This window comes from Macaca mulatta, chromosome 14, assembly GCF_049350105.2.
Source record: "Macaca mulatta isolate MMU2019108-1 chromosome 14, T2T-MMU8v2.0, whole genome shotgun sequence".
In the NCBI taxonomy this organism is placed as follows: Eukaryota; Metazoa; Chordata; class Mammalia; order Primates; family Cercopithecidae; genus Macaca; species Macaca mulatta.
The window spans coordinates 9,440,790-9,454,242 of record NC_133419.1 but is presented as its reverse complement, the minus strand read 5'-3'; the positions used below and the strand labels follow the sequence as shown (position 1 = coordinate 9,454,242).

General features: G+C 45.1%; 1 protein-coding gene across 2 annotated transcripts in view; it reads right to left on the bottom strand.

The window, feature by feature from the left end:
* Positions 1 to 452: 452 nt before the first annotated feature.
* The window catches only part of MAJIN (membrane anchored junction protein), a 36,525-nt gene continuing 23,524 nt past the window's right edge, over positions 453 to 13,453 (bottom strand). For both annotated transcript variants that reach the window (XM_077962423.1, XM_015113829.3), the window contains 8 exons: positions 13,040 to 13,115; positions 12,425 to 12,550; positions 9,888 to 9,919; positions 9,472 to 9,563; positions 8,191 to 8,254; positions 2,749 to 2,821; positions 1,837 to 1,942; positions 453 to 786 (listed from right to left, as the gene is read on the bottom strand). In XM_077962423.1, coding sequence (XP_077818549.1) covers positions 738 to 786; positions 1,837 to 1,942; positions 2,749 to 2,821; positions 8,191 to 8,254; positions 9,472 to 9,563; positions 9,888 to 9,919; positions 12,425 to 12,455 — 447 coding nt within the window. In that variant the 5' untranslated portion in view covers positions 12,456 to 12,550; positions 13,040 to 13,115 and the 3' untranslated portion in view covers positions 453 to 737. The remainder of the gene's footprint in view (positions 787 to 1,836; positions 1,943 to 2,748; positions 2,822 to 8,190; positions 8,255 to 9,471; positions 9,564 to 9,887; positions 9,920 to 12,424; positions 12,551 to 13,039; positions 13,116 to 13,453) is intronic.

The window sequence follows — 13,453 nt, the reverse complement described above, 5'->3', positions numbered from 1 at the left end:
AGTTTCCATACATTTCCATAGATCATTTTGGTTCTCCACGGCCACACAAGGCTAAAGTGTCTGTTACAGATCAGTCCTTTAGTTGAAGGCAGCTCAGGTGCCCAGGCTTTCTCCAGGGGTGCCAACCTGGATTGACTTCCAGTTAATCTGATAAACGAATCTGCATTACTGTCAAACAGAGGGATAGAGAGGTGGGAAACATTTTGTCTATGGAGAGGCTACCATTTGGGGCCAAACTGGAACCGGGGAAAAGGTCTCTTGGGTGAGCAGGGCTCAGGACAGTGAGTCTTGAAAGACCCCATTCCCTAACCTCTGGCACAGAGTCACCTATCCAAAGTGATCCTGTGAACAGTAACCAGGTAGACTTAGGGAAGTTTCATGCATTTTCTCTCTATCTTGAGGGAAGAATTTGTTCTCTCTTACTCTATTCCACTAAATTCAATCAATAACTCTTCATAAATAATTTATTGTCATTAGGATCCTAAGTGCTGAAGACAAAAGGCCTAAACGGGCCCTCCGGACATGAACATTTTAGAAAGTTCCATTCTTAATGTTTTAAATCGGAAAAAAAATATATAAAGGGGCAAAGGACAGGATAAAACCACAGAGGACTCAGCATGGGGACCTCATTCTCCATGACTGAAGTGTCATAAGAAAAGGAAAGAGTTGGAGGAAGAATGATTCGGGAGGAGTCACTGCAAGAGATGATCCTCTTTCCAGCGCTGCATTTGGAAGGCTCAAGAGTGGCTGCTCTTCCTGAAGAAATATCGAAACGGGAAGAGAGAGCTGCAAGAATGAGAACAGAGTAGGCTGAGGCTCTATGAGGTCTCCTTCCCTTCTCCCCATTTCCCATTAGTGCTTCACTAGCTAGGGCATTTTTGCTCTGGGGAACCATTGAATGGAGATTCAAGACTGGAATAGCATTTGAAAAGGTACCCAAATTAGATTATACTCAGGAGGGGGAATAAAACAAAAGAATTGCAATGGGATGGCAGAGAGAGAGAGAGAGAGAGAGAGAGAGACATTTGCTAACTGTCCTCTGCAAACACAACCTAGATTCAGAGGGGAGAATGGAAATATTTTGTAACCAAATCATCTGAATGGCTCAAGTAAACTAAGAATAGACTTTGTTCAAATTAGTGTTTTTGTTTGTTTGTTTTGAGACGGAGTCTCACTCTGTCACCCAGGCTGGAGTGCAGTGGCACGATCTCGGCTCACTGCAAGCTCCACCTCCCGGGTTAAAGCAAGTCTCCTGCCTCAGCACCCCCTAGTAGCTGGGATTACAGGAACGTGCCATCTCACCCGGCTAATTTTATCTTATTTTATTTTTTTTAATCTCGGCTCACTGCAACGTCTACCTCTCAGGTTCAAGCAATTCTCCTGCCTCAGCCTCCCTCCCAAGTAGCTGGGATTACAGGCATGTGCCACCATGCCTGCCTAATTTTGTATTTTTAGTAGAAACGGGGTTTCACCATGTTGGCCAGGCTGGTCTTGAACTCCTGACCTCAAGTGATCCGCCCACCTCGGCCTCCCAAGGTACTGGGATTACAGGCATGAGCCACCACGCCTGGCCCAAGTTAATGTTTATGGAGCTTGGCTTTATCCTGGACACATCAGGGTGGAGGTGGGTTGTGTAAAAATAAGTAAGACGCAGTCTTTATTAAATGCACAATTAGGGCTTTTGTTCTCAATCTCATTTCCATTGTCTATCTTAGACATAAGTGAGAAGCCTCTGTGAGTAATCTGCTTTCTTTTCTATTCTAATTTCCCTGAAAGACTCAATGAGCTGCTCTGAGCTGGATCTCGAGTCTCATGGCCAGATAGAAGCTGTCTTACCTTAGAAACCCAACGAAGCCGCTGGCTGCTGGCTCCTTAGGTGGAGGTGTGTTGTGCTGCAGGGGTGGGACAACTGGCCCTGGCAGGCTGTGCCCCCACTCAGAATCTGTAAGGAAAACAATCAGGCAGGAGCAAGATGTTTGTCCATAGGCCGTTTTCATGTGAGTAGAAGGCAAAACACCCAGTATGAGCCAGAGGCAGTCTCACACCAAGAGTTCCTTAAAGCCAGGTGAATTGTTTGTTCTGACCTTCCCAATTTCATCTCAGCTCAGTAAGATGCTATTCTGACCTCAGAGTATTTTCAGTCAAGCTCCTGGGATATTTACACAGCTCAAGTTCCAGCCATGCACTCTGGCTGCTATGTCTTCACATAAAATGACAAGTTGTTGAAGGACTCACTTGCCTACATCCCTGTTTCTGTGATAACTGCAGTCCACATTGAATCCTCATGCTGGGTAAAAGATCAGCAAGTAGGGAGGGCAATAGCTTGACATGCATTCCCAGCCCTTGCAAAGCATCCATTTGCAACTTCAATATTAACTCTAATGCCCCAAAGGGAAGAGATAATTCTCCAACAGTACAGAAAAGGGAAACACATCCCTCTCAACATTTCTATAAAGTTTATCACCTCACTTGGAAATGTTTTGAAATGGTCAGAGCATAACTTCACTATCAGAAGCAAAGGAAGGGCATGCACTGCCTCCCTTCACTATTTCTGGGAGCTGGGGGGCTTCTATTACTCTAGGACAGGCCCCCCGACCAGAGTTTGGTTAACAAGCACCTCCACGGGAGCAAGGCACATTACCCACTGAGGGCACCCAGACTCAGCTCTGTGCTGCTCTACGTATCAGAGAACTACAAGGGAAAGGGTGATTATTAAAGCAGAATAAATGGAAATTTCCCAGGACCTACCTTGTTTCTGGACACCAGTGATATCAGAGGCCAGAGTCTCCTGCAATCCTTGTTGGGCTTTTCTTTCCCTGTTCTGTTTAAAAGAACACCAAGAAAAGTCTTAAACTTTACTCCTACACTGCATGGCAATCTGAATGCTATTTGCTGGTGAACTGATTTCACATTAGCACTAGGGCCTGGCTTCTGACTGCCTAGATAGGTTCTGTATTTCTTTCCATTTCTTTCCATAGGACTGTCCTTTTTTCTTTTTCTTTTTGAGACTGAATCTTGCTCTGTTGCCAGGCTGCAGTGCAGTGGTGCCATCTCGGCTCACTGTAAGCTCCTCCTCCTGGGTTCACGCCATTCTCCTGCCTCAGCCTCCTGAGTAGCTGGGACTACAGGCGCCCGCCACCACGCCCGGCTAATTTTTTGTATTTTTAGTAGAGACATGGTTTCACCATGTTAGCCAGGATGGTCTTGATCTCCTGACCTCATGATCTGCCCACCTCGGCCTCCCAAAGTGCTGGAATTATAGGCATGAGCCACCGCGCCCGGCCAGGACTTTCCTTTTTTCATTTCAACATCCTAACTATTGTCCCTCTAAAACCGTAAGATTTAAAAGCCAAGAATAAATCAAGGTGGGTTTAACTTATCATCCCATGTTACTGAGTGCCTACTCAGTAACATGAGGTTTCAGAAATCAGGAGGACCTTAAATTGACCTTGGAGAAATGTATACTCTATGGAGCAAATGGACATAAACTAAGTCAAGACAGTATGATGGCCGGGCATGGTGACTCATGCCTGTGTAATCGCAGCAATTTGGGAGGCCGAGACGCATGGATCATCCGAGGTCAGCAGTTCGAGACCAGCCTGGCCAACATGGTGAAACCCTGTCTCTACTAAAAATAGAAAAAATCAGCCAGGCGTGGTGGTGGGCACCTTTAATCTCAGCTACTCAGGAGGCTGAGGCAGGAGAATCGCTTGAACCCAGGAGGCAGGGTGAGCCAAGGTCGCGCCATTGCACTCCAGCCTGGGAGACAGAGCGAGACTCTGTCTCGGGAAAAAAAAAAAAAAGAGTGTGATAAGACCAACGAATCCGTATAGAGTGCTGTGGTTGCTGAAAGGACATTAATGGAGCAGGTGGCGTTAGTCAAGGAAGGCTTCACAGGGGAAGTGATATTTGAATGGAGCCTTCATGGATGGATGGATGGATGAGTGGGATGTTGTCATAACGGGGGTGAGGAGGTGGTCAGTCACAGCAGGGCATTCCAGACAGGGACATGATGTATGAGGGCACAGTGCCATTAAAGAATAAATAGGATCAGCATGGCTAGAGCCAGGCATGGTAGAAACATGACTGTGGCATTAGCAGCTAGCATAATGTAACACAATCTTATTATTTCTCCATGTGCTGCTCCTTTATATAAATTTCTTTGTATTCTGAAGAGGACATTTTACAACCTGATTCCAGGCCCACAACATTTTCCAGTAAACACCCTGATAATCAGAAATATGGTTATTATATTTTCTTTGGGAATCTCTGCCACTGGCTACTACTCTCTTCACCCAGTCTGAACCTAGGGGCTTTACCCAGCAATGATGGAGCTCCTCAAGCTGTTTTGCTGGTGAAGAGTTCTTTTTTTCTTTCTTTTGGGTGTGCAGTTCTGTGAATTTTTTTCCCATTTTTTAAAATTTATTTTTTATTTCAACAGGTTTTTGGGGAGCAGGTGGTGTCTGGTTACATGAATAAGTTTTTTTAGTGATGATTTCTGAGATTTTGGTGCACCCATCACCCAAGTAGTGTACACTATACCCAACGTATAGTCTTTTATCCCTCACCCCCTTCCCACTCTTTCCCCCAAGCCCCCAAAGCCCATTGTATCATTCTTAAGCCTTTACGTTCCCATAGCTTAGCTCCCATGGCTAAGAGTTCTAGAGCAAGGGGCTGCAGACCGTAAAGGTAGGTTCTGGGAGGCAGAGGCATGGCAAGTCTCTAGAAAAGCTAGGACTAGCCCCCATCCTAAGAATAAACTTCGGGTTAGAATGGCAGCTATCTCTGAACTGAGCCTCTTCACAAACCGCTCAAATCCTAGACCACATGGGCAGCTACCTAAGTCATATTCCTATAAAAGCGACAGGGAACTCTGGGGAGGAAGGAGACCATTCTTACCTTTTCTATAGACGGTGGAGATGGAATTTAGAGGGCCAAGCTCTGGTTTCTGGCTTGAGGGAATGATTCTTACAAATTTAATGAAACTATGGTTCGGGGCTTTAATCCTGCTGCATACAGTAGCCCTAATGAAAGCATCTATTAAGGGTGGTAGGAGGAACAAGAGGGCAAAGGCCCTGGGACAGAGGTACAGCCTACCTCTGAACCAGGGAAGAGTCCCCTCATAAGACAGTGTAGCCTTTTTATGATCTCCCAAAATCTTGAGAGATGTCTTCTCAAGAAAAAGTCATAAGGGAGGAAAAACATTATAGCTGGAATTCAGACTGAAGGTATCATCTGGGACCTCCATCAGAACATAATACTCTGAAAACCTGATGTAAGACTGTCCTCTGCATGTTCAGGGCCAGATCTGTTTAGAAGTGCAGTTCAAGCAGATATAGCAAAACAACAACAACAACAAAATGCGACGTGCAGTTAGTCTGTTTCATTTCTGGGTCATTCATCTGCTCCCTCCCATTTTTTTATCCTTCCAAAGTCTGGATCTCTAGATCTGGGACCTGAAGTAACAAAGGCAAGGGGGTTCGGCTCTTCCTTCCCATTCTCCCTAAACACTTCTTATGAAACAGAGGTACGTGTTGTATTCTTCTAAGATTTCCCCACACAGGCTCCCAATGTGTTCAGACATGCACATGCACAGTGACTGTGATTCTACACCATAACTCCCTGCAAAGGGGGCAGAACATATTAAGCAATGGACCATAGGAGCAAATTCAATTTTTCCAGCTCAAGTGACTTATACTGAGAGTCACTGTGATCACTTTAATTTACGAGAAATCATCTTCCTGGGAACAGGGTCCATGATGGGCCTTGAGTCAAAATCAATAAACATGTTCCTTTTACTAGAGTTTTTTCTAAATCCAGAATCAGGTTGAAAAGGTAATTATGTTGAGTAAGAAGCTGTGGGTACTGTTCTTGAGGGAGATGATGTGTCAAACTAAGAATAGGAAGATACGAAGTTAGAGAGCGAGGAAAATGTTCCTTTAATAGTAATTATCTTGGCTGTATAAAGTGTTTTTGTTCTCCAGAGCTTCAAGTACTCCTCATGTACTTTCTCATTTCTTTTTCTTACCATCCTAAAGGATGGGAGGCATAGAAGGGGTTGACCATCTGCCCAAAATCACTCAGTGGGCCAGCTGGCCACAGCACAACTGGGGCCCTGGACTCTGCCCCCGCACACAGAGGCAGAGGTATAAATCCCCAAAGATACACTCCTTCCCCAACTAAATTACAAGCTCCTAGAAAAAAGAAATCAGGGTTTACATATGTTTGTGTATGCCCCAGCACCCAACACAATGCCTTGTGAGCAGGAGACAGAGCAATCCCTTAGAAATAAAATAACTTAATTTTTCTACTTAAAAATGTTTTAGAGAAGTCCTGTGATCTTGAAGGTAGTCTCAAGGCTTTTCATGATCCAGTCCATTCTGACTTTTCCAGTAACATTTCTCAGCACTGGACTTCAAGCTACTCTGGGAATCCTTCCCTCCTGGCCACTTTATGCTCCCTTTGTATCCTGTGCTTCCTTCTACCCCTGCACATGGCACATCTATCAGTAATTGTCTACCTAGCTGTACACTGCTGGTGTATCCCTGGTACTTGGCACATAGTAGACACTCAAAGAAAATTTGTTGAATGCATCCTGGGCAACATGGCAAAACTCCATCTCTACAAAAAATACAAAAATTAGTCAGGTGTGGTGACACAGGCCAGTAGTCCTAGCTACTCCAGAGGCTGAAATGAGAGGATCGCTTGAGCCTGAGAGGTAGAGGTTGCAGTGAGCCGAGATTGCACCACTGCACTCCAGCCTGGGCAACAGAGTGTGACCCTGTCTCAAAAAAGAAAAAAAAAATTGTTGAATGAATGCATATGTAAATGTTTACTTGATAACTGCTCATGTTATGGGTCCTGGGAAGGTGAAGAAAGTTAGTTGTTTGTGTTTGGATACTTAGGGTCAGAGCAACTTTGGAGACATAGAGAAAAAAAGGAAGGATCTTTAAGGCATGGATACCAGCTAACAGCTATTTAAAGAGGGGAGGAAAAGAAAAAGGTCACTAATTTAGAGAATATATAGAAAAGAAGTTCTAAAATGGAGGAGGGGTACCAGATATATGAATATCTAAATGGGAAACATACCCCATAAATGAAATCTAATTCCATCAGGGGCCAACCCTTCACTGCTCTAGAAGTTTTCTCTTACCAGTTATCAGTGCTGATACATGCCTAGCTCATTTGTTAAAACTAGATGTTCCTAGACTCAGACCCCAGTATAGATGAAGGCGAAAAGTTTCCTAAAGGGAAAATTCTATACTGGATTCCACCTCAATCCTATATAGACATATTTTCTTATTTCAACTGCAGAGTACAAGTAGCTTTTTAAGCTGAAAAGAGAGGATTTTTTTTTTTTTTTTTTTTTGAGTCTCGCTCTGTCACCCAGGCTACAGTGTAGTGGTGCAATCTCGGCTCACTGCCAGCTCTGCCTCCTGGGTTCACGCCATTCTCCTGCCTCAGCCTCCCCAGCAACTGGGACTACAGGCACCTGCCACCACGCCTGGCTAATGTTCTGTATTTTTTTTTAGTAGAGACAGGGTTTCACCATCTTAGCCAGGATGGTCTCGATCTCCTGATCTCATGATCCACCGGCCTCAGCCTCCCAAAGTGCTAGGATTATAGGCATCAGCCACCGTGCCTGGCCTTTTTTTTTTTTTTTTTTTTTTTTTGAGATGGAGTCTCACTCTGTTGCCAGGCTGGAGTGAAGTGGCACGACCTTGGCTCACTGCAACCTCCGCCTCCTGGGTTCAAGTGATTCTCCTGCCTCAGCCTCCTGAGTAGCTGGGATTACAGGCATTCACCACCACACTTGGCTAATAGTTTGTACTTTTAGTAGAGACTGGGTCTCACCAGGTTGGCCAGCCTGGTCTCGAACTCCTGACTTCAGGTGATTCGCCCGCCTCGGCCTCCCAAAGTGCTGGGATTACAGGCATGAGTCACCGTACCAGGCAAAGAGAGGACTTTTTAACAAAAAGATTCATCGATGCGTGTTATTATGCAGCCACTTTGGGATGTGCTGTGGCAAGGGCATAATAGTTGAATGTTATTCTGCAGACGGTGAAACCTAAGAATGAGTTCAGTCAATTCAATCTGCATGAAAAACCAAGATGTGCTGGTAACCGGAATCCCGACTTGTAACAGCACAGGAATAGCTGACAGCCTCTAAGCCTCCATTTTAGTACTTACTCTCCTGGTTTCCATAGGGGGCTTCTTTTTGCTGGAGCCTTGGCTGGAAGTCCCTATCTTGGCCCTGAGGTGGGGGAAAAATATGCAGGGAATGTTACTGGCAGAGGCAATATCACTACATTCAAGCAAATGTGGCCCAAATGAGTATTTCAGCAGGTTGGCTATTTTTATACCACTCCTGGCCGGCAGAATAAATTGGGTGGCCAAATTTTCTTTGGGTGCTGCTTTACTTCACAGCAGAATCCCAGTTTGAGACACTTAGGGATCTGGGGTTTGAGAAAGTGAAAATGTGACTGACAGCAGGTATCAGATTTTGAAATATTTGACTGTGCATCAAAACCCAGAGAAAGGGAAGATCTGAGACCTCACTTACATGGAAAATTCAGTCAAATGGAACACAACAAAGCTTCATACCTCCAAGTACTCTCACATTCCACCTGGCTTGAAAAGGAGCTCCCTATCTCTTCATCTACATGTGCATCTGGAGAGCATGGGGTCAGCTTCCTAGTCTACCTTACTTCTCCTATATGTCTAGGGATCCACAGTGTCCCAGGAAAAGGGTAGCTATTCTCTGTGGGCCTAGGGTGGAAGCATCTTGGGCTACGAAACAAACCACACCTTGGATTATTCCAGCAGCATTCTTATTAGCTTTCTAGGGTGCTAATAAGAATGACTGAATTGTCTTACTGACTCATTTTGTCGCTGATAGAGAACTGAAAGAAGAACATAAGTAGCCTCCACAGTAACAATATGTTAGGGATGGCTCAACATTCCCCCTAATATCACAGTACCCCACCCAATGATTGATACATACCCTCTTGCAAACATTTACATTTTAGTCTGGACTGCCTCTTAAGGTTCCAAAAGCTAACTGCTCACTGGGTAAAATAGAATTATATTTTATTTGTTCTTATTCTTTCAAGAGTTTCCCTATGTTTTTGTATAATATTTTGAGACTTCATAAGTCTTTTGCCTTCTGGTGATATTACCATAGTAAGTATTATTGAATGTGCTGAATTCAATTGTTTAGATCGGGCTGTATTTCTTCTCAGCCTTCATCTTGAGAAGAAAAATCATACTTTGCTGAAAAAGGGACTATGTTCAAATTATATTGTAAATATTAACTTGCTCCCTTTCCTTAGTCCACCCACTGGAATAGGCAGATACTGATGAAGTCCTGAAAAAGAAAGTGACTCGCCCAAGGACAGGATCAACCAATGGTAATAGCTGGCAAAGCCTAATTAGGATGAAGGAGCGAGACTGTCTCCCCACACCACTGACCTGTCCAGCCCTGGCCTGCTGGGGGAGCTGGGCTCGTCCATGTGTTTTCGTTTCCTCATCACAGCTCCTACTGCTTTCTTCTCAGCTGGGACCTTCAGAGAGGAAGCAGATGCCTGTGACTCCTCCTTTCCAGAGTTGCTCCCAGTTCATGAAGGCACAGTGAAGAAAACTCCCCATCCTTAAACTGCCAAAGGCAACTTTTAACACCAGCTTTGCAAGTCAGAATAGACATTCTGTTAGAGACATGGTCTCAGAAATCTAGCCAAGGGGGAAAATACTGTCTTATGTTTACAGTTCTGATTGGATCTGGGCAGCAACTGAGGGGCAAAGTAAGAGGAAGAGGCAAGAGCAGGACTTTTTGGACAAAAGAAGGTGATAAAGGCAATTTTCATTTTGTACAGAAAAGGCAAACTTACCAACCCAAGAGGACTGTCACTTATTGGTTTCCCTACAATAGGAAATTTGAGTGTCATAATAAAATAATACTTTTTTTTTTTTGGAGATTAAGTTGCCCAGACTGGAGTGCAGTGGTGTGATCTCGGCTCACTGCAACCTCCGCCTCTTGAGTTCAAGTGATTCTCCTCCCTCAGCCTCCCAAGTAGCTGGGACTACAGGCATGTGCCACTACACCTGGCTAATTTTTGCATTTTTAGTAGAGAGGGGGGTTTCACCACGTTGGCCAGGCTGGTCTCAAACTCCTGACCTCGGGTGATCCACCTGCCTTGGCCTCCCAAAGTGAGCCACCAGGCCTAACGATGATGCTGTTTTACCTGGATTTCTGGCTACTATTTATTTCTTGGAACTGACCCTAGACAAAGACTCCTCATGTGCCCTTCTCCCTTCTACCTGGTACCATTTTCCCTAAAAATAGTGTCTTCAAACTCTCTTCCTCCCTTGTTTCAGAATGACTATAATCTATAAGCTAGAAGGGGTTTGAAAAGGGAGGGGACGATTCTTACTACAAAAGAAAAAAGTAGAACTTCAGCTACCTGTGACAAATGAAAAGGGGAGATATTTTGAGGCAAGGCCTTTGCACCCCTTTTCTTTTCTTTTTTCTTTTTTTTTTTTTTTTTTTTTTTTTGAGACGGAGTCTCGCTCTGTCACCCAGGCTGGAGTGCAGTGGCCGGATCTCAGCTCACTGCAAGCTCCGCCTCCCGGGTTCACGCCATTCTCCGGCCTCAGCCTCCCGAGTAGCTGGGACTACAGGCGCCCGCCACCTCGCCCGGCTAGTTTTTTTTGTATTTCTTAATAGAGACGGGGTTTCACCGTGTTAGCCAGGATGGTCTCGATCTCCTGACCTCGTGATCCGCCCGTCTCGGCCTCCCAAAGTGCTGGGATTACAGGCTTGAGCCACTGCGCCCGGCTTCTTTTCTTTTTTCTTTTTTGAGACAGAGCTAGCTCTGTTGCCCAGGCGGGAGTACAGTGGTGTGATCTTGGCTCACCAGAACCTCTGCCTGCCAGATTCAAGCAATTCTCCTTCCTCAGCCTCCAGAGTAGCTGGGACTACAGGCATGCACCACCATGCCAGGCTACATCATATATATATATATATGTGTGTGTATATATATATATATATGCACATCTTTTTTTCAGACAGAGTCTTGTTCTAGTGCCCAGGCTGGAGTACAGTGGCGTGATCTTGGCTCACTGCAATCTCTGCCTCCTGGGTTCAAGCAATTCTTCTGCTTCAGCTTCCTGAGTAGCTGGGATTACAGGCACGCACCACCATGCCTGGCTAACTTTTTTATTTTTAGTAGAGATGGGGTTTCACCATGTTGGTCAGGCTGGTCTTGAATTCCTGGCCTCAAGTGATCCTCCTGCCTTGGCCTCCCAAAGTACTGGGATTACAGGCATGAGCCACTGTGCCCAGCCTGCACCCCTTTTCAAATCAAAAGGGTAGGTGTTTACTTGTCCCTCAATCAGCAAAAATACCCATGGCCTTCAGAGAATAAAAATTTGGGCCAGGCACAGTGGTTCATGCCTGTAATTCCAGTGTTTTGGGAGGCCGAGGTGGGAGGATTGCTTGAGCCCAAGAGTTTGAGACCCGATGGTGCAATATAGTGAGACCCTGTCTCTACTAAAAGAAAAAAAAAGCCGGGCGCGGTGGCTCACGCCTGTAATCCCAGCACTTTGGGAGGCCGAGGCGGGCGGATCACAAGGTCAGGAGATCGAGACCACGGTGAAACCCCGTCTCTACTAAAAATACAAAAAATTAGCCGGGCGCGGTTGTGGGCGCCTGTAGTCCCAGCTACTCGGGAGGCTGAGGCAGGAGAATGGCGTGAACCCGGGAGGTGGAGCTTGCAGTGAGCCGAGATCGCGCCACTGCACTCCAGCCTGGGCGACAGAGCGAGACTCCGTCTCAAAAAAAAAAAAAAAAAAAAAAAAAATTAGCCGGAGATGGTCGTACACACCCACAGTCCTAGCTACTTGGGAAGCTGAGGGAGGAGGAACACTTGAGCCCAGGAGTTAGAGGTTACGGTGAACTACGATCACACCACTGTACTCCAGCCTAGGTAACAGAGTGAGACTCTGTCTAAATAAAAATAAAATTGGGAGATACCTTTAAGACAGCTCTAAAGTGAAAATCATGGAATTTACTCTAATGGAAGGGTTTATATAATACTTATCTTTCATTCAGTGATTAAGTCAGGCTTTGTACTTTTCATCTACTATTATTTATTTAATCCTTTTAACAACTCAATGATATAGGTAGTAATATTATACTTCACAATTTCACAAGGGAGGCACAGAGAGATTAATTTATCTAACTTCACACAGCTGTTATGTGGCAGGGCCACCAGTATTTGAACTAGTCAATCTGGCCTGGAGCACATGATCCTGACCTGTGCACTGTATGGCTGGAGCCCAATCTGGTAGCCCATTTCACCATATCCAGCTGGCACTGCTAAACCATTTTCTTCTCTGCCATTCACATTCATATCATTCCACTTACCAGGTGACAGGTTTTCATGGAACCATTTCATCTCCACGTATAGAGTAAAAACAAATGGGTAGGGGATCAAGATAATTTCTCCATGTTTGAATTTCAGGTGGGAAACTCTCTCCCATTTGCTTTTATCTGGAAAATGATGTTAAGGAGTAAGGAAAGACGCCAGTATGGATTCCTAAGTACTAGTTTAGGGAGAAACTCTCTCTCCTTCCCCTGACCTACCCTCCAAACTGCCTATGGTTTTGCTACTTTCATTTGAGTCTAAAATGTGGGCCGTAGCTCATTTCCAGCCAGAAAAGAAAGGATAGGCTGGGCGTGGTGGCTCACAGCTGTAATCCCAGCACTTTGGGAGGCGGAGGCGGGCGGATCACCTGAGGTCAGGAGTTCAAGACCAGTCTGGCCAACATGGTGAAACACTGCCTCTACTAAAAATACCAAAATTAGCCAGGCGTGATGGCACGTACCTGTAATCCCAGCTACTCGAGAGGCTGAGGCAGGAGAATCGCTTGAACCTGGGAGGCTGAGGTTGCAGTGCGCCAAGATCACACCATTGCACTCCAGCCTGGGCAACAGAGCAAGACTCCATCTCAAAAAAAAAAAAAATAAATAAAAGGATACAGGGAAATACAATGAAGTGTTCTGTAGCAAAGGGCTGAAGATTGTCCAAGTTTCCCAAGACCACGCGGATAGAATCCTGAAAAACATATTTGAAATGACTTTAACATTGTTGAGTCTCAGCCAATCTTTGTTTAGAGTCACTGCTAATCACATACCCTATATACTATCAAAACTGAACCATTTGCTGTTCCTTTAACATGTGTTCTGATTCTCCATTTCTTTTTCTTTTTTTTTTTTGAGAGAGCCTTGCTTTGTGGCCCAGGCTGAAGTGCAGTTGCATGATCTCTGCTCACTGCAATCTCTGCCTCCTGGGCTCAAGTGATCCTCCCACCTCAACCTCCCCAGTAGCTGGGACTAAAGGCGTGCACCACCACACCCGTCTAATTTCTTTATTTTTTTATTTTTTTATTTTAT